At 43.8% G+C, this 24168-nt stretch overlaps 3 protein-coding genes across 3 annotated transcripts; all 3 read right to left on the bottom strand.

Annotated features, from left to right (window-relative positions):
* Positions 1-1347: 1347 nt before the first annotated feature.
* Positions 1348-6494, bottom strand: LOC131288164 (fatty acyl-CoA reductase wat). Its single transcript, XM_058317275.1, has 7 exons — positions 6249-6494; positions 4994-5359; positions 4753-4909; positions 3248-3602; positions 1896-2015; positions 1519-1779; positions 1348-1459 (listed from the first exon to the last, which is right to left on the bottom strand). Exons 1-7 carry the CDS (start codon positions 6492-6494, stop codon positions 1348-1350), a joined length of 1617 nt encoding a protein of 538 aa, XP_058173258.1.
* Positions 6495-9173: 2679 nt separating this feature from the next.
* Positions 9174-10982, bottom strand: LOC131288660 (prisilkin-39-like). The gene is made up of 4 exons (XM_058317819.1): positions 10956-10982; positions 9762-9981; positions 9543-9673; positions 9174-9434 (listed from the first exon to the last, which is right to left on the bottom strand). Exons 1-4 carry the CDS (start codon positions 10980-10982, stop codon positions 9174-9176), a joined length of 639 nt encoding a protein of 212 aa, XP_058173802.1.
* Positions 10983-17237: 6255 nt separating this feature from the next.
* Positions 17238-23836, bottom strand: LOC131285803 (uncharacterized). Its single transcript, XM_058314658.1, has 6 exons — positions 23816-23836; positions 23490-23689; positions 23214-23280; positions 18765-19102; positions 17602-18185; positions 17238-17524 (listed from the first exon to the last, which is right to left on the bottom strand). The coding sequence occupies exons 1-6, from the start codon at positions 23834-23836 to the stop codon at positions 17238-17240; spliced, it is 1497 nt and encodes a 498-aa protein (XP_058170641.1).
* Between the last annotated feature and the right edge of the window lie 332 nt (positions 23837-24168).

The raw sequence follows: 24168 nt of genomic DNA, 5'->3' as shown, positions 1-24168 counted from the left end.
AGATCAACTATTACATCACATTTAATCTTCTAAAATGCACGAGTTCGTTGTAACTGTCAGTTCGGTTTTGTGTATGGTTTTTCTACTATTTTAGTTCTTTATTGTTGTTCAATATTATGTTTAAGAGCCTGGTTTCCCTGATGCAAGTTAAGTTTTTGGCGTGGATGCTGGGATTTAACACGTTGACACTTTTTGTTTTAGTACAATCTTTTTTAATAAAATGAGTTTATAAAATTTATTAAACTAACTATTTTTAAAGGCTAATGCAAAATAAAACTTCCCAAAGAATTGATATTAAATATTTCTATATTTTTTATGTTGTATTTTCATTTATGTATGGGTCAAAAACTTTTTAGAATCGACTTCTGCTGTCACCCACTTTTGAGTGACATGATAGTCTACGTGTTTCCGCCTTCGCTGATGGTTTGGTTGAGACTTCTTTATTTTACTTTCCTATGGCCAACCTATGCTCTGGATTGAATACACTTGAACGAACGGTAATATTTACGAACATCAGTACAATACTATATGCCAACAGGAGAAAACAATTAGTATTTTCTATGTTAGTAATTATTCTTTTTTAAGGCGTTTAAACGTCACGACAGTGTGAAGCACAAAATACCTGTCATACTAAGTACCAAGGAAATTTTTGACATTACATTCAGAAGATTTTAACAAAATCCATCATTCTATGTATGTTTGTGAATAGGTTGTACAGTCAAGTCCAGTTATTTGTCCCACATCTCGTAGATCAGTAGGTAAATCCATATTGCAACGTTCGTTCTAGCTCTTGCAGATATTTTGCAAAACCGTCAAATTGGCGTTCTCTGGATGCATTCAAGTTTCAAGTATCGTTTTAAAACAATCTATAGGCAAACTCAAGGATGTAGACATTCTATTCTGAGACTTACTTGATTTCTTTCCGAATTGATTAACTAGAAAGAATTTTCCAAAATCAAAGCTGAACCGGAATGACAAGGTTTTTTGCATCCGAGGTTCAAAAATACTCCAGCATTGTTCAGGCTCAACAACTCCCGGGAACACTTGAATTCGTGCCGGTATTTTCTCAGAATAACATTTACAGCCAAATTCCGTCTACAAGATCGATGAGATGATTTTATTTCTCTATCAACTAAATTCTTTTCGTGGGTGCAGTTTTTGTGGAGCCGGATTTAGGAAATACGATTTTAGATGACAGCTGGTCAATTGAAGGAAACTTCCTGGAAATTTAAATCCCTCAAGAGGCTCCGGGGGATTTTCAGGAACCTCTCCGTTGTCCCTGCCATTATCGCTACAAGCGTCACTTGCACCATAACCTCGCCGTATCGTCGTCCTTCGTTTATTTTCTTAGGAAATAAGAATACCAAATAAATGTCGCACCACGTACAGACGATGGCCGAGCTTCAGGCAGAGCAGGATCCAGAGTAGTTTGTGCAGCAGCCGGCAGAGAAAGTGTATCCTGTTGACGAAGGCGAACGTCAGAGAAGGGGATTCTTGGAAAGCAATCTTAGAACGTACCTTCGACTCCAGCGCGCGCTCCAGCGTGCGGTCGGTGGCTTCGGCTCGCCGAGGACGTACCGCCGTACGCCGGGAATGTACGCCCGGAAGTACTCGTCCCAGTCGACGGTGGACAGATCGAACTCGAGCAGGCCGGCTTCGGTCGGGCTGAGGAGCGTCCGCAGCCGGACCACATTCTCGTTCGCCACGGTCCACTCGCGCAGCCCGAAATAGGACATCGTTTCCAGGAACCGGGTCGTCTTCGCCGCCAGCTTCCCGTACCTATGTACGTCGATGAAGTCGGTTGATGAAAGAGACATGAAAGATAAATCCCCATTGTCAGTAGCTGTCCAACGGTTGTGGCAAAAATCACCGAAAAATGAATGAAGGGCACATACCGAGGGCTTTTCCCGCGAAGCCGGCGGACGACGTCGAGTAGCCGGGCCGGCACGGTGTGACAGCACACGGACAGCGCCCGGAAGAGGGCGCGACTCGGGACGATCGTGTACGAGAGGTTCCTGCGGGGTTCGGAAGGACGAAACGAAAACATCCACTTACAACAGACTTTTTCCGGCGCGAAATGGTATCGATTTGGTAAAAGTTAACATTCAACCTCTCCCTTCCCGGCGGGGAAAAGTAGTGGAAAACGAAAAAAATGAAATGGGAACCTCTGTGACAAATACCACAACCATTTTCCCACCCAATTCCTTACGGACCATTTTCTTCCTCGTTATGCTCGTTCCTATTATTGGAAATATTTATCCGAGAAAGGAAGACGATAATATATCACTCATTGCTCCCGGCGAGCCGTTCGGTGGATCTCAGCGGGGCGCATTATAATTTTCCCGCTTATTGCTCCGATGGTTGCTAATTTCGCTAACACGATTACGATTTTGCCGACGGCCGCCATTTCGCCACGGCAAACCGAAGGGCATAAATAAACATTAAGTGTCTCGACATTACCATTCATGGTGTGCCGAACGCGCGTGCCGGTAAGTGTCCTTCTGTTAAGGGTTTTACTTTTGAAGCGGCTCCGTTTTCCCACAGCACAGATTGCAACCGCCTGTTAAGCTGTGTTCGATACAGCTCAATAAATTTTAATTTAAATAACTTGATGTTCACCAACACTTGCGTTATTGTTACATTACTTTATCTCTTTTCACTCAGTTAAACGAGGAGTGGCTCACAGCAGACGTAAAAAGAAAAGAAAATGCTACAACACTATCAGTAAAAACTAGGGCAGAATAAATTGTTTTGTCCATGGCCAATGGGGTCGCCTAAGGAGTCTTTGAATAAAACATTATTCTGGACAGCTGAATATAATTACGCGGAAGATTCTTTATGGAAGACACGAGAGAGAAAAGGAAGTGTTTATAAATGTGCTTCTGCACCGTTTTGGTGGGACCTTGTTCATCCGAGAAAATCTACTAACCAGCAAATATGAAGAAAACCTTTTAAAATTAGCTTTTCCGAGCATGTACCACTCTGTATTCAGAAATATCAAGTAAAAGCAAACTTTTGTTATGGAAACAGTATCAAATTTCCATGTTCTTAGACGTACCAAACGTTGAGTATTCAGAAAACAATGATTGAGGCTTCTGCTAATTTCTAAAATTTATAGCACGTTTTGATAGAACTGTTTTGAAAGTGCAATTTCCCATCGAAGTTGGCATATTTTGTGAACGAACGTTCGCTCACTTGGTTTATTATGTTCCTGTTCCGGGGAAAAGTAACATTTTATTCCGCTTACCACCACAAGCGATGCAGCAGTCCGTCGAATCCCAGCGACACCAGGCTCATATAGCGGCCCCAGGTCAGGTTCGACCGGTCGTACATATAGTTGTAGACGGGCACCGGCAGCTGCTCCCGTTCCCAGCGGTCACCGTCGGGTTTCCCGGGCCTTGGGCACTTCCACCGTTCCGCCACGTCGTAGCCAGCGACCAGCATTGCATTGACGCAGTAGTCCACCGGCACCAGGTTGGCTCGTCGGTGCCGATTGCCCCAAATCACATGCACGTACCCTTTGACCGTCCACAGGCACAGCCCGGCCGGTCCGTTCAGGTTGTCCGTCCAACCGGCGATCGGTTCCCGGTAGGTGGAGAGAACTGGGGGTGGGGGAGAAAATAGGGAAAACTAAAGCCACCGAACGACAGAGTGTAGCTTCATAGGGAGGTTTAGTTTGTGGGAACGGATTTGTTTTTAATACCCTCGTTTGACGTGGACTTTTACTCTCGTCCGTGACTAGAATATGACCGCGTCTAGAAAATTAATTAAAATTACATCCGACAGAAACATTCCCTCCTTACAAACGGAACCTAGCATAGCTGACTTCTACTATGGAGTGGAAAATTTGTGTTAAAGTGCCAAAAAAGTAGGTTCTACCCAAACTTTACTGTCTCACCCCTGCTGAACTTCAAACTGACACTTGTAAACTCAAATTAACATAAGAAAGTGAAGTATTCTATTAGTGGAATATTTTTCTGTCATATTTTTAAACGTTTTTTTTTTTCTTATTTATTTGAATATTATTTAGTGTTTGGCTTGAATTGAGGGTAATTATGCCTTGCTTCTAACAGTTATACGTTTTGTATGGAGAACTTTCAGTTATCGTTAGCTGTCAAACGCTTTCTTGATCTCAAACCAGCACTTGTGAACGCCATTTCCATGGAACCGTGAAATGTTTCGTTAGCACGTCTCTGTAACGTGAAAGAAACTGAGATAGTTATTTATTGCATTGATTTGCTACTTTTTTTTGGTTTTGAAAGTCAGTACTTGTCGTCAAAATACATAATTTTGCTGTTGCATTGTGTTTTATTAAAAGATACAGATTTATTTGACAGGTTTGATTACTCACTACTGTATTTGAATTTAATTCAAGGAATTAAGAAAAGCAACATGATGAATATTGCTTACCAATCGATGAGAGTTGCTATTATGTACTATTTTTGGCTTTAGGTAGTATTTTCGGCTTTAGAAAAATGTTAGTTCAGTTCACCTAAGCTAACTCCTAAGATATTTGAACTCATATCAGCTCTTGTGAATTAAAACTACATGGGAAAGTAAATTTTTTGTCTTTTCTACTTTCGTTTATCTACGTTCTCTAACTTGGCTAATTTTAAAAATCGAGGGTTTACTTCCAAAAAAATTCTAAAAATCCAAGGTATAGAATCATCTTTTGACTTCATATCCCAAATCTATCAAAACGTTATTATTACCGTCTCATGTGGCTTGTATAATCCGTGCAAAAGGACTTACCGATCGGTGGTCGGAAAATCCCGACGGGCAGGTCGGAAAATTGCTGCTGGATCAGCGTCTCCGCGCACTTTTTGCTGAACGTGTACGTGTTGGGCAGCGCCCCAACCAGGCAGTGCTGCAGGCCATCCATCTCTTCCGGCGACAGCACTGTTGAAAGCTAATCCGGTAAGTCGTATGGGATGAAGTGAAACAAAAAGGACAAAAGTCACCCTAATGCATCCGTGGAGCGGGCTTTTCCTACCTGTAGGACCGTGTCGGGATTCAGCCGGACGTCCGGGTACACCCGCTCGCCGATTTCCGTCCGGTCGCAGTTCGAGTAGAGCGTGGACACGTGCACCATCGATCGCAAACGATGCATTCGGCGCGCCAACAGCAACACTCGCCTCGTTCCGCCGACGTTCGTGCCGATGGCCGTGCTGAGGCACTCGTTGAACTTCACCGAAGCCAGCACGTTGAGGATGACTTCCGTTTGCTGCAGCAGGCGCTCCTCGGTGCCCGGGTCGATCCCCAGTCCGGTCGGATCGGATGCACCGAGCGAAATCTCGACCGCTTCAAGGCGCTCCAGCAGTCGCTCGGTCGACGTTTCCTGGCGAAGCTTATCGAAAATCTGTCATCGGGGAATGGGTTTTTTTTGGGTCGCCAGGATTAGGAATGGAATGAAGTTTCACTAATTAACTACAGGTGAATAGAACGTGCGACATTTGAAACCTGTCTAAATGACCCGGAATATGTCACATATCATTGCGCACGAGCTTGAACAGAGTGAATAATTTACCCAACGAAAGATAAAACTGCCATTTCACATACAATTCTCTTTAAAAAATTCTTTTATATTCAAAGAATAAAACAAAAATGCTAAAAGAAAATGGATTGACGTACTATAGATTATTTTAGTTCTAATTGCAAATCTCGATGGTCTAGTTGCTTAAGTTTCTCAATTAATTGTTTCATTTTATTTTATTGATAACATTTCAATCCCAACGAAACACGCAAACAAAATTGTAATTAGATGTTATTATTAATTAAAAATATATTTTACTTGAGTTTAGAAAATATTTTTTCATGATAAAGAGCATGCTGGATGCTAAAGTGAAATCGGTTCCTATAACACAAAATTCCTCTATGATAATAGACTTGTTCCACAGCAAAAGGAACATATCTATTATTCAGTAATAATGGGTTTAATGTTTCAAAGCACAATACAAACATAAATTGTGTCTTGAAATAACACGCACTGATTCCTACCAATTGGAAAATAATTTAATTGCAAAAAAAAAATACAAAGGACGATTTTAAGCTTAGTACAAAATGACTCCTTGGTAAAAACCATGTTGATTATTCCATTTCGAACCGTTTGTTCTAACGTTAGCAACATTTCCAGCGGTTCCACGAAACGTCGCCTTACGCTGGCGAAAAAATCGAATGTGTTATGATTCTTTCCGTAATTGAAAGTGTCACTGGCATTCCCAACGAAAAACAACACAGCGTCGACATACCGCATCCTTCAGCAGCTCCTGCAGACGTTCCTCCGGCCTGCGGGAGTTCTTGGGCCGGATGAGCAGAAACACCTTTCGCACGCACAAACACCGTAGAATTTTCTCCAGCAGCACTTTCCCGAGGAAGCCCGTTCCACCCGTCACCAGCACCGTTGCATCGCGGTAAAACTCCAACACTCGATCCGAGCCTGCGGACGTTTCCGCTTCGACACCGTGCCGATTCGTTGGGGCAGCTCCGGCGGCCATTTTACGCGAGGCGCAAAACAACACGCAGAACAGAAAAAAGCCTGTTAGGCTCCGTCAAATCCCGGAACGCCTTGCCACGACCATCAGCCGACAACAACTGACTGGCGAGGAAGGGGAACGTTGACTCGACTGAACCGGAAACTTTGACTTCAGGCCGTCGGATGCAATGAAGTGCGTGACAGCGGTACCTCTACAGAGTCGGGTCGCCGGAACACCTCCGAGGAGGGTTGGACACCACCAGAGCCGGTATGCAATATTGATGGCGACGGCTGGGAACTTTCAGCAGCTGCTTATTCCAGCTGGCGTGGAATAGGATCTAACACGGGCGAAGGGAGTTTCCTTACTTCTGAACTTATTTCGAGTTAGGGTCATACACACACATTTACGCAAATGATTTCACCTACGTGTTGTATAGGAATCTACACGTTCGAGTTTAAAAGCCTCCAAATTTTCTAATTACACAATTTCAAATCACCAATAAGTCTTTGAACACTTCAAATGCATAACAGTGACAGTGATTGCCGGTCGAAAACTAGTTTAAATCCCGGTACGGGACCACCTCAACCACCCATCGGGATGCATTTGATTGTTCCATTAGTCGCTTTTATTATATTTACACTCAAATTACGCAAATCAACATAACATGCGCAGTGCTCAGGGCTTTTCCGCCAACCGCTGGAAAATCGTTAAATTGCATTTGCTGTCGGAGGGAATTCTCATTTCGATTTGAGCAGAAACTATGCGGTCGTCGAACAAACGATGAAACGGAACATAATTGCAACTCGGATTGCCTGGTGATTGCAATCGGAAAGAAAATTGCCCACATATGAACTCCCACAAACAAGGCTTTTTTTTATTGAAGTTTATTTATTGGCTTCTCGTTCATTTGCAACAGTAAAACATGAATGGAATATATTCAAATGAATCTTTGATCCGAACAAATTGGTTTCATTGGTTTCGTCCAAAGTCAACAAGGAAAAGGGAATAGTAAAATCGAATAAAAACAAACGCACAGATGCATTCCGAGAACACCAAAAGGAAGCACGCAGGTTGCGAACGAAATCCGAAAGACAAACATCGAACTGAATCAGTTAACGAAACTTAAATAAATGGAGCTGTAATGGAAAAAAAAGCAATAGGTAGAACGTGAATGGAAGGTTCCGAATCGATATAAAATAGCATCAACCTCAAGCAAACAAACACGATTAATTATGAAATGCAAGAGCATCACTCTCTTCTGATATTTTACCACCTTTTTTTTGCAGTAAGCCACATTGCCTTGAACCGGTCGATGCACCTCGGACAGGGACAACAGAGGAAACACGTATTTATAGGATTTTATAACTCGGCAGGAAAATAAGGGATGGAAAACCTTCTGCACTTGAGAATGGAAATAAACAACTACCACCTCGTGTTCAAGAAGAGAGTTGACGTAAACGATGAAAGTTTGCATTTTAAAATAAGTTTCAAATAAATGATGCATTAGCGAAGGAAAAAAAAGGAAAACTAAAGGCATCTGAACGTCACAACTATACACAAACGTGAACGAGGACGTTGAGTGAACTGGGGAGCAAAGTCGTTAATGTGAATTCAACGCAGATGGAATGCGAGGTAACTAAAAGTTCGCAAGCAATGGAAGGAAGTAACGCATGAGGAGTTTTCAATCCGCTGACGAAGCTGTTCAAACGCGCGAACGCTTCACTCGTTCGAAGAATGCATCTTCCCAGTGTTGGAGTTGGTGAGCAAGAAAACAAACAGTTTGCCATCTGACAGGCGCCCTCCAGTGTAGGATGGGAAGCGCAAGCGACAATAATTGCAGTCCCGTGGCGACGTAAATATGCAGCACGACCGGCAATGGGTTCCGCCCAAGTTGTGCCTGACGGGTTCCACCGTTCAGACGTCGTGACCTCTCTCTGGCCTTCCGGTCGGAAGTAAACGGCATGGAATGCCGACACCCAAGCACATCTTGTAGACGCTTCGTTTGACTGGCGCACCAAGAACGGGTCAGAAAGAAAACACCAACCTCTCCAAAAGCGGCATCGTAAGTTTATGTAATGCAAATTGAATGCCTCTGAAGACAAAGAGTGGTATTCCAGGGGACATGAACTCGGAGGAGAAAAACATGGAACAAGGGAAAACATTTAACGTCCGATACTACAAAAGCGAACGGATTTACGAGTATCAATTAGTAGGAGGAACGGTGGAATTAGCACAAGCAAACAAATGGAACGGAAAGCGTCGACGATCCTTGAGGGTCATCTTCTGGGATCTGCAAGCTCCAATAACCGTTCACCGAAGGACTACATTTATCAGTATTTTTATTTCTTAGCGAAAGTACGTCCTTCTGAGGAAGGACCGCTGGTATTATCGTATGGCTAAGTGTGATAAAGACATCAGGTCAAAAGACACTAAACAGATCTTGTAGCGTTTGGTATTCGATCGGGGAACATTGAAGGGGCTTGGACTTGTTCCTTCTCACTTCTATGCTCTTTTCTTTTTGGCATGTTAAGAGAAATTAATGGAAAGCTACACCTTCGTTCGAGTATTTCACTTCCAGTTTGGTCTGTACAGAAGGAAGGTTACAAATATCGCTAGTTCCCTGGACGGACGAACATCTAAGCAGACATTGGGACAGGACAGGAAGCAATACAACTGACGCACACAGACGGAAGCGGTTGCTTAGTTGTAACCACGGAAACCGGAGACCAGGGTGGAGCCTACGTAGGTGGACGGTGAAGAGCCACCGTAGTAGCCGTAGCCCAGGTTGCGGTTGCCATAGTAGTTGTCATTGTTGTAGCCATAGTAGGACTGCAGCCCTCCGTTACCTCCGAATCCGCCGTAGCCTCCATAGCCACCGTAGACTCCGGAACCGCCTCCGTAGGATCCAACTCCAAGGGTGTTGGTGCCCGGGTAGTAGCCGGAGCTGGGATATCCCGATTGCTGGAAGGAAGCAAAAACCCCAAGGGTGTTTGTAACCGACAGAGTAGGAAGCTTATTTCAAGCACCATCGGCCATAAGGAGGGTTGTGACACTTTAAGACTGACTTACCGGATAATAGCCTCCCTGTGGGTAGTAGCCTCCCTGTGGATAGTAGCCTCCCTGTGGGTAGTAACCCCCCGACGGATAGTATCCCCGGTTACCCGAATAGTACGGTTTGCCCAGCAGACCTAGATCGAACACTGGTGCAAAGAAGACGACGCACGGTTACACTTGATAAGGCCACTATAGCCAAACCCTCATCCTAGCCGATAGACCATAGACACTTACGGCGCTCGCTGGAACCACCGCCGTAGTAACTCCGCTGCGTCCTCGCCGAACCCTGCGTCGTCCGGACCAGCTCGCTGGAGCTGCTGGTCGCATCTGCGGCCCCTTCCCCCTTGCCGTCCGCCACCAGCGGGTCCGCAAACAATGGTTTGGAAGCTTCGCGACGGATACGCTGCGGCAGGGCGTGCGCCATCTGCGCCAGAATTGAGGTCAGCAGCAGCATCTGCAATGAATGGGTGGGTGAGTGGCGGTTTTCACCAAGGGTGAGAAAAGTGCAGCCGAGGTCAGCCGAGGCGAACAAATAGGACACAATGAATGGTCCAGTTTGAACATGATTATACTCAAAAGTCTGCGCCCAGTCATGACTTCAATAGGGTTTTCAATGACGTCTTTCAAAACATAACGCCAATGGCGTCCGTCAACGACGGGATTGGAACATGGTTATGAGTTTTATTGCAGCTCGTTAAAAACCAACTCAGAGTGCCTTGTAATGTAGAGTTCCTGGAAAATGTTATTACTTCACGCAGTATCTTGCGTTTCCCGGAAACGAACACTGCTTTGGTACAGATTTATGTTTCAAAGAAAAATGTAAGCACTTCCTTTCCTAGGAGCACTAGATTGAAACAGTTGCTGTGCATTTATGCTGTATGATTGCAACATTTTTGTTCCTTTTGCGCTTTACGCTAATCTACCACATAAAGCAAGAATAAATGTCTTCCTTATTTCCTGTAACCCACTTTAAAGCCTTTGAGATTCATGATGTTACAAAATCTTCAACGATAGCTACAGGGTAAAGTTTTAAATTATTGAAACAATTTAAATCTTCTAACTGAATAAGCAGTGTTATTAGAAACTTCTTTTTTGTATGAACTATGAATGATGATGCGCTAATTTACAAATTACAAAACTTATTTTTTTCGTACTTAATAACATTGATAAAGACAGGCAATAAAATAAGTTTTATGAACTAAGATTGGCTTTTAATGTTTTACCATTTCACATACGAAAATAGTACAAATAAGTCCAATTGTAAATGAAACAAAAAGGATCGAAGAAGGACCGCAGGGAAGTGGAAAATTTAACTGAATTCAAATAAAACAATCATCTCACAAATGTAACGCTTCATATGTTTAGAAAATATAAAATGATATCACTTCGTTTACGATTAAATTTAAGACAAAACCAACAAGAACTCACCTTAAAGAGTATGCCGGTGGAAATCATTTTACACTTTTCGTTAGTCTTTCAGCGTGTCTTTTCGTCTGTCGGTTCTGGCAATGCCGTTCGTCGCCACCAAACTTTCCAAACGGCGGGCGAAATCTGACCGGATGATTAATGGCTGGAAAATCTGTCGCTTTGCGCGCGAGAAAAACAAAACGCCTGTTTTTTTTTCACTGTCAAAGTCACAATCGCACTTTTTCTGCTCTCGATATGGTCGCACACTTCAAATCGCGCTTAGCGTTTCGGTTCTGTGGAAAGGTCGGCGGGAAAAGAGGGAGAAACAAAAGGAGGAGAAAATGAAGCTAAACCAAAGCTAAAACAATGCCGCAAGATGTTATCCTACTATCGGGAGCGGTTTTGTCGGTTATGGTTTCGGGTGATAGAAGCTGCCTTTCACTCGGTGGTTTTTGCATTTAGTTTTCGGCACTTTTTCCTGTTTTTGTCCGGTTTTATTCACAACCGCTTTTCTTCTTTCGCGTCAAGTGGTGCTTGTTTCTCGCAGCGAAATGTTTCGTACTGGTTTCGCTGTTACACTGGAAAAGCACGCTTTTGCATACGAACCGCTTAGTTAGCTTTTCTTCCAACGCGCAACTTCGTTCGGCAAATTTTCCCGTTTTCGACTCTTCAGCGAAATCTGCGCGTTGAATAGGCACACCGTTCTTCCGATGTTTGAGGCACACAAAATACCATAAAACCACCGAGCGGAAAGCGCGACTTTCCTTCACTTTACCTCGTTGCTGATGGAAATCGACACTCGCACAAAGACGCCCACTTGTTGGTGTGCGCTTCTGCTTCCGATGATGAACCGGATGGACGAAGTCGGAAGCGCACTTCTGTGACTGCACAGCACCAAAAAATACCCTACCTTGTTGCAGGCTGTTACTCCGCGTAGCGATCGGATGGAAGTAATGGTTTTTCCCAGCGCCGACACGAATTTATAGTCAAGTCGTTTGTCGTTGTTTTTTTTTTCTTTTTCTTCTTCTCCTCCCCCCGCTCGGTGGAGATCGCCCAGAGACGCACCCAGATGTCGAAGGGCTCGGCAAAGCGATGCCGGGGTTGGGAGCCCAGGGGAGGCTATGTATCTAAAGTGCGATCCACCCGCGACTCGCGCACAACGATCACCCCTTTTCTGCGTCAGTTCCGGTGCCGCCATGTTTGTTTTGCCACCAGCGCGGGTTTTTTTCTCCTTCGAAACATTTTCTGCAGCACTCCTGCAACAACACCTTCAACACACGATAAGAAGAGGACCCACACACAAACATACATTGTTCATACGAAGCTAAAAAGAGTCTACAAAACATGGCCCCGGCAACGATTTGTGAGGTTATGGGAGTGGTCCGGTATGAACTTGAAGAATTCGTATTCGGGTGTATCGGCCCCGAACTGTGGTGAGGGACTGTGCAAACTTTCTGCACCACACGTCAACCGCCGGCCGGTCCCTTGTTTGGTAAACAGCTTAAACTCGGTAGTATTGAGGCCCAAGACTTTGCGCCACCCGATGTTAAGGTCACTGAAATTGCGGAGGACAACAAGCAGCCGTTGAATGCTACCATGGTGATCTACTATGCTCTTAAGGGGTGTTTTTTGTGGCAAAGAATGGTTGGACCATTTTTTTATGCTACATTTCAAAAGCAGCTAGAACGGTAATGTACCGTTATATTAGGTTTTTCTTCAAAAGAATTCTACACTTGTAACCTGGTTATGACTTTTGGGGAGTTGCGGAAATCAAAATTAAGATTCAAGAATCTGGATGACTCTTTGTGTTTTAGAGATTCATGAATCCCAAAGATTCATCAACTGGTTAAAAGTGATGAGCAAAACAGTATCTTGGAGGTACGTGAAAGATGAAGATTCATAAAGGTTTCGAATGATTAATTAACGATTGAAGATTCCAATTCCAAAAGATTTATGAACCCATCTAAATGAATCTTAGGTGAAAGGTTCGTATGAATAATTTTCTTCAAAAGATTCATAAAACACAACACTAGACTTTTGCAGTTTTTCTATTTTTTATCTTCTACATACACTACTTACATAAGGGTCTTTGAGGAAATTATTTAAAACTTAATGCATCACAATCGAATGAAGGAACAGGAAAAATTTTAAATTGCCTTATAGCGTTTTTACGTGATTTTTACCTTTTAGCATTTACCTTATAGCATTTTTACGTGACTTGTCTTGTCTTGTTTCATTTTATATTCCATGGGATAAATGTATTTATATAATTTCGTGAAAAGGACATTCCTTCACAAATAAATCAAATGGAATTAAGTGCTTTTTTTCGTCACACAATAGTACGACTTCTTTTGATGAAAATTAGATTAAGAAACTAGTTTCCCGAAATAGATCAACCCTTTCGAATTCTTCTGATCACTCTCCATCGATTGTTTAACTCAATTCATCAATCCGAAAAGGTCGAACTCGGAGTTGGACAAATCTATAGTAATCTGAGTTTTCTTCGCCAGGGTGAACTGCATTGGTTGTAAAGTCCCTTCGAGCAATTTGTCCTGCGGAATGGAATACGTGCCGGGAATGTCAATATTTGACAAAATCCGATAATTGAAACCCTTTCGATGGTCGCCCGTCGACAAAACAATTTCTCGCCGGAAGATGGATCGTTCGAAATAGTTTGTGTCGCACGAGCTCATCTTCCGCCTTTGTAACCAGGTTGGAAGAAACGGATGGTGGCTAATGCGTTCATTGTGCCGTACCAATCAGTACGGCTCCGAAGTCACCTGCGACAACCTGGGCGCCCAAAACCGTGATGGCCGTTTGCCGTTACCGAAGCGTTGTGCCCCGAAAAACACTTGTGATGGCGCAATTAGAGTGGTGGAGGAGGACAATTTGGTGTGTGAGCAAATAACCGCAACCAATCATTTGGGCACCTGCGACGAAATGTAGGCGACGCAAACCGCAGGAAACGCCCGACCAGAACGATGATTCACGTTTGGGCCCAGCCTTTCAATTTCGGTGCCTGTGTGTGTGTGTTTACCGTGTCGGGGGAGAGTGTTCGTGGAGGAACCGGTGGAGAAGGGAAAGCGATCTCATCACAACCACCCAAACGCCCTGTGAGGAAAATTCTACAACCCCTTCCGGGAACGAGGGTAAGCGTCTCCCGAGGGCCAAGGTCACTAAGTGGTGATAATGGGACTTTTCAACTTTGGTCCACCCATCGGACGAATGTTGGCCCCGATTTCGGCCAGCTGCTGATCCAAAACAAGCGTGACGAAGCGCTGTGCAGCTTGATTTATGTGAGATTTCCCACTTGGGGCCCTTGTTTGCCCCAGAGATCGATATTGTCAAGTTTGGAACGGCACAAATGTAGCTTTAGTGTCGGTCGTTTTGCTGTGATTTGTATCAACTTAAAGAGTTCCCTATTTTAAAGACCAATAACGCTACAACTGAAACAAAGAAATCGAAAGAGCTACATTTGTATCGATTTTTTAAATACTATTAAGTCAATCCATATCTCATGAGTAATTCACAGGTCTATTAGACTACACCAGTGCTGTGGTTCGGTGTGAAAAGATGAATATTTCATCATACCTACTTTACATTCGACCTCTTTAATCGATGTCACTTTTATATTCCCTGCATTTGTGTTCGATTAAAAAATTGTATTTCAATAAAATTCACATCAATACTTATGTTATTAGCATTTAGATCTAAACACATTGAACTGCTGCACTCGCTACAAATATTGTAGTTCCCTCTTCTTTCAACAAATCAAACTGCCTTTATGGCGACATTCATTTGAACAGCTACATTGTTTACATCTGAATTATCCCAAATAAACAAAATGAATTTAAGTTAAAAACAGAAAAAAAAGTTGTAGTTCCTCGAATAACCGTTTAAAATTAAAAGAAATGATAGTAATGCAGTGATAGATAGTATCTCTGAATTATCCCAAAATAAACAAAATGAAATTAAGTTAAAAAAAAAGAGTTGTAGTTCCTCCAATAATTGTTTTAAATTAAAAGAAAAGAGAGTAATCTCTGTTTCGGTGTTCGTAACCTAAACGCACCCAAATTTATCAAACATCGAATTAGAAGAGAATTAAGAAAAAGCAACAATCATTTCGGAAGCGAGTCAAAAACGTGCGACCAAATGTATGCATTCCATTGTAAATTCGTCAAACGCTAACTTATGATTTTTATAACACATCGCAGTGCACGCTTCATTAGCACCCTCCCAGTGATGTGGGTGGTTTTTTCCACCCCTAACCCTCTCGAACAACCCCATATTGTTCGTCTGAGAAAAGAAAAGAAACTATTGGACTCCCCGCAAATGCTGTGGGAAAAATGCAGCTTTGTGTCGCATGTCACGAAAAACGACTAGCAAACAACCATGGGCACTTACATGCATGAGCTTCGGTTGCGTTTTGTTATTTTGAGTCTCTGCTCCAATGTAACCGCAAGGTACTTGCAACTTGCGGTGAACATCTAGAATAAACCTCATCGTTATTACTTAAAGTTTTGTTGTAATAAAAAACCACATATTACGAAATGGCTTTTTAAATAAAAACTTATATCAGATAAGCTTATTTTCTGTCATCTAATACAAATAATAGATTAATGAAGTTTGACTAATTTAATTGGAAATTAAAAATGTGCTAAGTTTATTCGATTTACCCTGTTCTGCACACAAGTCGCTACGTTGCGACGCATTAGCCTTGCTGGTGATGGTGTCAAACACGTTGTGCAAAAGGTCGGACGAAAGCCCCATGGGAGGGGTGCGATAGTGGGTGTGCAGATAATGGTTGCGCCTCTCCGCGAAGTTATGACACATGTCAATGTACCGTGCGCGCGATCGCGACCACGTACACAAAGGGCTCGCGCTTACGTAACGACCCGCAGAGAGGTCTCGTGCCGGAGGTGGGGGAGAACATTTCCCAGCACGAGGAAGGGAGGGGTCTTAGTTTCCCCCAGTGGATGGTGACTGATAGACACTGATTAGACCCGAACCGGCGTGGCAAAGAAGCCGGCCCTAAAGCCGGTGTCAGCGCGCGGAACGGGTGCAGTACGGGTCGACATGGGCTGAATGGAAGCGCTAGTGATCCGCATCCACCGGGTAGGTCGGTGTGAATCCGAGGCTCCAATGTCAGGGTCCCTCCGATGACCACGTTGGCCATTGTGCCGTTTGTCTCGCCACCGCAAGCGGGTCACTCGTACGACGGCCATCGCCAATTTATGGTACGAGCCGTTCCCTTGGTCCGGTGGTTCCGCAAAATGGGGTCAAACTGGCCGCAATGGCACCGTTTGTGGTCGGAGGGGAAACAGTTGTACAAACGGTTGAATTGTAGACTGCAACTGGAACACCACCTCTCCAAGCCGGACGTTCACGCGCACCTCAAGTCAAATATAATTTCAATTCATTTACTTAGTATACTAGATAAGCAATAAGGTTGACCCACTAAACACCAACCCATTTCGGTGCAACACAAAATATTGCCGAAATTTCTACCATTTTCATTTGTTTGGAAGAGTCAAAATTGTGACGCCCCAAGTTATGCAATACACAACACACGGTTTCATTCTAAACCGAAAATTCCAATCTAAAATGTAGGAAATGGGATGGGCTTACATAAAATTACCATACCACTAAATATTCATGAAGGTCATAACACACACACACACACACACACTCCAGATGAAATATTGGTCATCTCCATTAAATTGCAATAATATTATTATTTGAATCGAACCGCGGCTGGAAATAGATTCAACGGCGATGATTCAGACTAAGGTAACGGTGCGGATGAATCATGCTTTTTCTCCGCTCTGTGCGGCGCTTCGTCCGATTGCCTAATAGCATTATCAGCAGACCTCGCCTACGACTTTTTCCGTCACCCTCGTGACCTCGCGGCCTTAAAGGGCATACGGCCTCGCCTGGCTGTTTGACTCAGGTGCTTAACTGGTCAAATGTTGTGACTTAATGAAATATTTCTTTTAACATTTTTCAAGGTGCCAAAATATGCTGGAAAATTACTATACTTTTAAACAGGTTGGTAACATAAACCAAGAACACTAGAAATAAGTCAGGGTCATCTGATGTCATATTTGAGTTCTACAGAAAAATTAATCCAACTCTAGATTAAGTAGAGAAGAAGATAATCGGTGTGTAGAATCTTCCCATGTTCCTTAGGAATGCAACCAAAAATTAAATGAAGCACTAGAAATGGTTGTCTTTATTGCATCGGTATATTTATTCGAGTAGTTTACGGAGACTTAGTAGCTTAAAATCGACAAAGTGCGATGGCTAGCCGCAAGTGTTACACCGCGACGTACCGTACCCAACGGACGGGATGGCGAACTGGCTGCCGGACGGAACTCCTGCCGGTCCAGGTGATCCCCTCGGCGTTCCTGGGAGTGCGTCGACGATGACGAGAGGCAGAAAGACTTGCCTGGCGTTGGGATCGACGGCACCGAGTCCAGGATCACAGTCGGGGCCAGCTTTTGGTGAGTTGTTGCCGTTGTTGAGCGACTTCAGTAGCATCTTCAGAAGCGTCCGTAGCTCGGTTATTTCCTGTCCGACGGCCTGGAGGTCTCCTGATTGAATAAGAGAAAAAGGTTTGCTGGTCAGCTTCAAGTTCCTAAAGAGGAAGCGAGTCTCCCGATGCTACCTGGTGGGGGCTTCAGCGTCTCCGCATTGTTGGTGGCAGGCAGTCCGATGAAGTTGTCCCGGTTGTTGCCGAACTTGTTGCCGCTCGTCTTGGGAGTCGTCGCAGGAGTGTTGGGGAATCGGGGAACCGGCTTCGGTGTCGTGGCGAACGTGCGGGGTGGATTCGTTGGCGGAGGAACCCTTCGAGGAGGAGCGGTCGGTGGAGCCGTACGGACCGGCGCCCTGGTCGTTCTAGGAGTCGTTCGGGGAAGCTCACGGGCTGGAGTTGGGCTAACGCGAGGCCTTGCTGGAGTCGGCCTAGGAGGCGCCGGAGTAACCTTCCGTGCCGGGGGAGTTGGCCGGGGAGTAGTCGGACGCGGGGTAGAGGAAGGCGGGGGTGGAGGTCGGCGCGTCGTAGTAGTACTCGTTGTGGTCGGTCTCAAGGTGGTGGTCTGCGTGACCGTACCATCGTCGTTCACCTTAAAGCCGGGAGGAATCGACAGCTCGTTGCGTTCCTCCTTACTTCGCTGCAGCACGCGACACACATCCGGGAAGTACAGCTTCTCCCAGTCGTATTGAATACCGACCGAATTGTAAATGTCGGCACTGGAATCAAAGTCCAAAAGTCAAGGAAGTTCGTAAGAAATCAGCTTACATTGCTTCTAGACTTTTTCGATAGGTATCGCAACATTATTGCTGTTGGAATTCTTTGATTTCCTGCTATGGCTTGCACTATGAACAAGTCGGTAAATAAGGCAACACATTTTTTTTCAATTCAATGAAAAGCATGCCCAAACATAGAACCATTTTCAAAATAGAAACCTTTTAGTTCAATAAAGTTTAAAAATTACAGAAATCCATCAAATCATAATGCGTTTGTCAAATGAGTTGGAAATCATCGATGGAATGCTTTTAACAGCTTATACCAGTTGTAAAAATGGTCTTCTGGGAACTTATTCCTTCTGCACATCAAAGCAAAACTATCGGATGTGTCAGTGATGTCAAACTATCAACTGCAAAAACAAATTTAAGCCCTACAGCGTTGGTAACGTCTTTCCATTACTTGAGAGGCTTTCTCCAAACCCTTACTCCTGACAAAATCCTATATCCGAGGAGATGTTTCCTTCGCCTAGAGTTCAGAATAAACATTTCCGCAATCGCCTCAGAATCGCTTCAAATACTCACACACTGTTCGCCACCCGCTCGGTGTAGACTTTGGTCGGCCTGTTCGGCGGAACCACCCGGTAGCCCTTCAGGTCCGACACGTAGTGGTACAGATGGGTGCCGTTGGTCGGATCGACGAAACCGTAGCATCCGTACGTCACCCCGTCCGGGCCCTTCACCTTGTGCTGGAACTGGTTGTAGTTCTGCCGGGGCACGTTGTAGCCGTAGTTGAACGAGCCCTCGACCGTCTTCGCCTGATGGTACAGCTTCGAATCCGTGTCCACTTTGATGTCGATGTTGATGTTCTCGTTCAGTGCTGCACTCCTGCCGCACACCACGGCCATCACCAGCAGAACGCACTGGGAGGGGGGGAACGGAAAACAAGTCATGCGGGGTTGGCGCTCGTCAAAGCAGATCTTAATTTATTGATAACCCTCGATACAAATCGATGTCCGATTCTCGTGACAAATAGTGTCGCATAGGACGTACCCGGTCGACCCCCAAAGCCGAAAACCAACCAAGCAACCAACGAAAAAGAAAAACAGAAAAAAGAAACCATATCGGACCGAAACCCACGCACCGTCTCATACCTTGCTCCTACGCAGCGCAGCATCTTCCAAAATATACATATGCGCGCGTTCTCGGCGGTCAAGGAAAATGCCACATTTATGAGGTAATGCTCCAGCCGGCAGGGGAGGACGAGCGCGGCGGAGCGGCTTCTGCATAATCGATCGAAATCGGAATTTCTAATGCCCGCGATGACACCTGGTGACATCAGTTGAGCTGGATCGCGTTTCGCGGTGGATTCGTTTTTCTTCCGATTTCGATTCCGAAGTCCGATCCCCCGCCAAGGTCGCCAATGTAAAGCAATGCGAACGCTCGAGCGTCGACCACGCTCAGCCGGACGACTGAGCCTGCCCCATTAGAATTTGGGCGCAAAAATGTTAATGAATCGTAAACACCGGTTAAACATGGAGCCCGCCGAGACGACAGCATCGGCTGCACGCGCTAGCATAGGCGGAAGCAGAACGACGAAGACGACCACGCTGGCTTATCGAACCCTAGCGCACAGACCAACGAATAAAATTGATTCGTTAAAGCGCCCGCTACTAATCCTCCTTGTTAGGGACAACGCACGTTATTGTTCGTCACGAATGTGGGGATTTAATTTGTTTTGAATCATATCTTTTTGACCGGTTAGGGAAGTATTAACACGGAAAAACAGGCCCCACAATGGGTTCGCATATTTTAACCAACGAGCACGTTTTATGTTAGGCAAATCGTTGTGACAAGATCATCGTAAAAGCCCAGATTTTATACACCTTCGTTGGGTTTTTGTTTGAAATAAAAAAAACTACCGTTAAAGCTACACAGAAACATCTTCTGACAGCGATTTCAAAAAGCAGCATTATTGTGTGAATATTTGCAAAAACTTTTCTTTCGAGAATTCGAATTAAAGGACTTTCAATTACTTTTAGATCCTAAAACAATATTACAAACAGACTTATCGGTTTCATATATCTAATTTCTTGTGTGAACACCTTTAAACAATTAATAAATAATTCATTTACAAAGTATTAAACAAATTGGGACCACATAAAAGGAACAACAAGGCTATTTGTTAAACATAACCTCGGACCAGATCAAGAATTCATTTATCCAAGCTAAGTTGTGGCATTAGGGAAGTTCTTCATATATTTCGTGAAGTACCACTGTGTTAAATTTCAATTGCTTTTATAGGCCAACATTAAACATCGAACAATTTCTCTCAAATTTTCCAACGGTTGATACGAGAGGGGAAAAAAGCCATAAACTGATCACAATCAAGCTAAACTTTTAAATTAACTTCCCTCGTCGAAAAAAAAGTTTGTGAAACTTGCTCAATCAATGGAAAGAAGTCGAATTAAACGTTACGATACAACTTTTTCTCGTTCCAAAACGGCACCAGAAGCAAACAAAGTGGCTGAAAATTGTTAAAAGCGACCAGGGAAAACTCTCGGACCCACTTACCGATCGAGATCGTGACAAAAAAAAGTAATTTCGTTACACAAATCAGGGATTCTCTTCTTTGTCCTGCTTGTGCATTGAACATCGGGTCGTATTTAATGCAAATCGAAAGAGAATATTTCAAGTTTGAGCAAAAGGGAATGAACATCTCGACAAGAAGCAACAAAACGTTGCGTTTTGAGTTTTTTTTTTGTGTTTTAGTGAAACGTTCTGGTGAGACAATTATTACTTGCATTCAAATTAAATATTAACATGCACAGCTTTCAGTTGTAAGCAGTTTTGGTCAGTTCTGCACGATTCTCTCACCCTTGAGCAGATGCTAAAAACGGTGACAAGGTTCCGTGAGCTTCCGTTAAACAAATGTGCTAACTGCCAATCATCCGAAACCAAACAGTCAGCGTGCATTCGATTCTTACGTTTGCTTTATTTTCATCTTTTTAAATTTGATTTTCATTGATTTCGTTTAATTTTAGCAATTCCTGCATTTATTTATATGTTCTCTACCTACTGCACCTATTTTATTTGAACCGAAATCGCTCCATTCGTCCTCCGTGCTTGTAACACTTACCACTCTACTTATTATTGTCATTTTTGCTCACTGTTTTCCGTTACGGTTCGCTTTCTTTTTACAACAATTCAAAGTCCAGAGCTTCTCTTACGAAAATTCTGCATTTAATTTACACTTTGCCACACAACTATGTTTCTGCTCGATCTCTTCTTTGTTCGTAATTTATGTTGCACAATTTGCAATATAATCCACTCGTTTCTGCTTCGCAATTCTCGTACTCTGTTAACTTAGATTTAATCACTCTTTTCCAAGCTGCCCGTGTGTTTTCACTCGACTGTCTATCCCCAGAGCCGTTGCAGGATGGAGGATTACACTGAACAGGGTGATTCTTTCCGAAAAATAGTCACGTTCACTAGCCACCAGCAGCCGGCATTCGACTGAAGCCCGTTCGATCTGCGAGTCACTTTTAAATATGTGTGACAAAACCAAGACCAGATCAATCCATGCCAAAGGGAAGAAGACCGTCTGTGCCTAAATCGTGTTTGGATCCCCGCTATCTCGCGCGCGCACACACGCACGCACATGCCCACACATGCCATGAAAAATACATTAAAAAGCGGCATCAGTTGATAGCGAAGGAAAACGAAACCGAATCGATGGGAAAAGAGTGGGGACGCAGTGCGGCCCGGCGGCGCTGGCTATCATCTTCGTGACCATTTAATATTTTGTGCTTTTGCATTTTTGATGAGACAGAACGCGGCCGGCTCTGGCGCCCCGAAAAAGCGCGACTTATGGCCGCAAACGATCATGATTGGGGAGAAATAAAGGAGAATAGCGAAACTGGACATCAGAACCGGTGCGGAGGTCCCACCTCGGGGTGGGAAAATAAGGATGCTAAGGGAGGGGGGCGGAGGCGGGTAGGCGGCACGACAGACCGTGATCACACCGTGATGGCGGTTTGAGTGATGATTTCCAATTATTTTCCAAGCTCATCTGCTAATAGAACTGTCTTCCGTCATATTTAACATCCCACCAACGGGCGCCATAAGTAGCAGGGAGTATTTTGTCGTGTGTTCTGAAAGACTCCTCGGGCCTGGCTTTTACTGTTTTGGTCGAATTACTAATTTATGAGACAGATTGCTTGCCGCATGCCTTCTCATGCATCGATAAAAAATGACGGAAATCTTAAACAGAAACAGTTGACTTGAAGGAAACATTTCATTTTTTCTTTCCCAAGGACACACTCGTAATGGAGCTGCTACTTCAAACACACTTTTAATCATCAGCCCACTGAATTCATCACGCCGACTCCTCTGACCCATGCTTGTCCCAGTTCCGATGCCTGCTTAGTTTTGGTGCACGGTTCATTTAAGTACGCAAATATTTACACATTTGAATTCGGCTGTTGCAAATAGATTTCGCCACCTTCATCCGATCTCAGGTTGATTTCGGCGAAGCGAATCCATTAGGCATGGTGATATGAATTACTGACTTCAACGTAAAGTATATAATAAATCAACCGACCCAAATCAAGGTAGGACAACACAAAAGTACTTTACTTTTTAACTCATCTTGGTGGAATGTTTTAAAAAAAATTTAAACGTATGATAGAAAGACGTCAATCAAAAAACAGACTTTAACAAGTTTTCGATACAAGGAGTATACACTCCTTCTCCTATCCAGTCCATCCAACCTGTTGCACTTTTGAACAGTTTATTTCTTTAAGCGGAATCGGTAACCATACAACGCATAATGAAACCCAACTTTTTAAGTGAAATGAAACACTAAAGACCTGTACGTCGTTTTATTGCACAGATAATTTTATTGAAATAGTTCACGAATACTCGGGTGTTTCAGGATCGATGTAGTAGGTTGCCAACCAACAGCACTTGGTACGCGGTACTCGGAGCCTATGCATCATTGAAATTTTTGTTCTTCAGAGCCTTTTCATGCACCTGCTTGCACACTTTCGGGAACTTATCCCATTGGGCGTCATGGTCAACATCTGTGTAATGTTGGACTCTATCAAAAAAAGGTGAAAAATTAGTTTGTTAACTGCTTGAATAACATGAAGAACAGTAAACGTTCGCTTATGAATGATGTCATCATAACACGAAGCACAATTTCTTTTAAAAACGTTATAAGTACGAGAGGACCGATGCCAAGATTTAGGACAAACATGATCAAAGTCACCGAGGAGAAAAGAACCTCTACAAGCAACGGATACTTACTCGTCGTCCTGCTTCAGCACCCTGAGACCGATGTCTGCCCCCTTGATATAGTAGGTGAAATGGACCTCGTCATCCAGATCGATATGTCCGTTGCACCCGTAACTCAGTCCTTCCGGGCCATCTTCCTTGTACTCGTACTGAATTTTCTTTTCCTCGGTTTCACCATGGCAACATACAACGACCACCACCAGCAGAATGTACTGAAGAGAAAAGGATGTCAAGTTTGAGATTTAATTCAAATGTTCCTTACAAACTGAAAATAACTAAACAATAGTCTATTGCAAGACATGCATCTCAATCTCTCTTATTCAAAGGTGTTAACTTACCACTGTATTTAGCAACGACATACTGACTCTTCTTCTGAATACTGAATTCACTTTACTTAGCACAAATGCACAAATAATAGGAGCTAGCTGTTGCTTGGACCTCTCAGGTTTCGTCTGCAAAAGAAAATAGACCGATTTCCTCCGGATTACAATTTTGAACAGCAGCTTCAAGATGAATGATAGCTTCTGAGAGTACTTCAACGCGTTTAATTAAAGGCCTCTAACACTTGTACTTACACTTTGACTCAAATATCGCCTTCACAACCTGAATGTCACTTGCATCCAACGATCACCGTCCGACTGATGCTGGCTCAATCTCGGAAGCCTTTTAAATACGTGTGATAACATAAAAA

The sequence above is a fragment of the Anopheles ziemanni genome, chromosome 3 (assembly GCF_943734765.1).
Source record: "Anopheles ziemanni chromosome 3, idAnoZiCoDA_A2_x.2, whole genome shotgun sequence".
Lineage (NCBI taxonomy): Eukaryota > Metazoa > Arthropoda > Insecta > Diptera > Culicidae > Anopheles > Anopheles ziemanni.
The sequence above is the reverse complement of the archived record's forward strand: the minus strand, read 5'-3'. Positions and strand labels throughout refer to the sequence as shown.

Excerpts from the sequence above, each read along its gene's own strand:
- LOC131288164 (XM_058317275.1), bottom strand. The coding sequence starts at position 6,494 with ATGGCCGCCGGAGCTGCCCCAACGAATCGGCACGGTGTCGAAGCGGAA. Across the intron at positions 5,360-6,248 it reads AGGAGCTGCTGAAGGATGCG|ATTTTCGATAAGCTTCGCCA; the intron begins GTATGTCGACGC and ends CCCCGATGACAG. Across the intron at positions 1,780-1,895 it reads CTTCGCGGGAAAAGCCCTCG|GTACGGGAAGCTGGCGGCGA; the intron begins GTATGTGCCCTT and ends CGACGTACATAG.
- LOC131288660 (XM_058317819.1), bottom strand. The coding sequence starts at position 10,982 with ATGATTTCCACCGGCATACTCTTTAAG. Across the intron at positions 9,982-10,955 it reads CCACCGGCATACTCTTTAAG|ATGCTGCTGCTGACCTCAAT; the intron begins GTGAGTTCTTGT and ends CATTCATTGCAG. Across the intron at positions 9,435-9,542 it reads CACAGGGAGGCTATTATCCG|CAATCGGGATATCCCAGCTC; the intron begins GTAAGTCAGTCT and ends GCTTCCTTCCAG.
- LOC131285803 (XM_058314658.1), bottom strand. The coding sequence starts at position 23,836 with ATGTCGTTGCTAAATACAGTG. Across the intron at positions 23,281-23,489 it reads GTGCTGAAGCAGGACGACGA|AGTCCAACATTACACAGATG; the intron begins GTAAGTATCCGT and ends TTTTTTTGATAG. Across the intron at positions 19,103-23,213 it reads TCCCGAAAGTGTGCAAGCAG|TGCGTTCTGCTGGTGATGGC; the intron begins GTGCATGAAAAG and ends CCCCCCTCCCAG.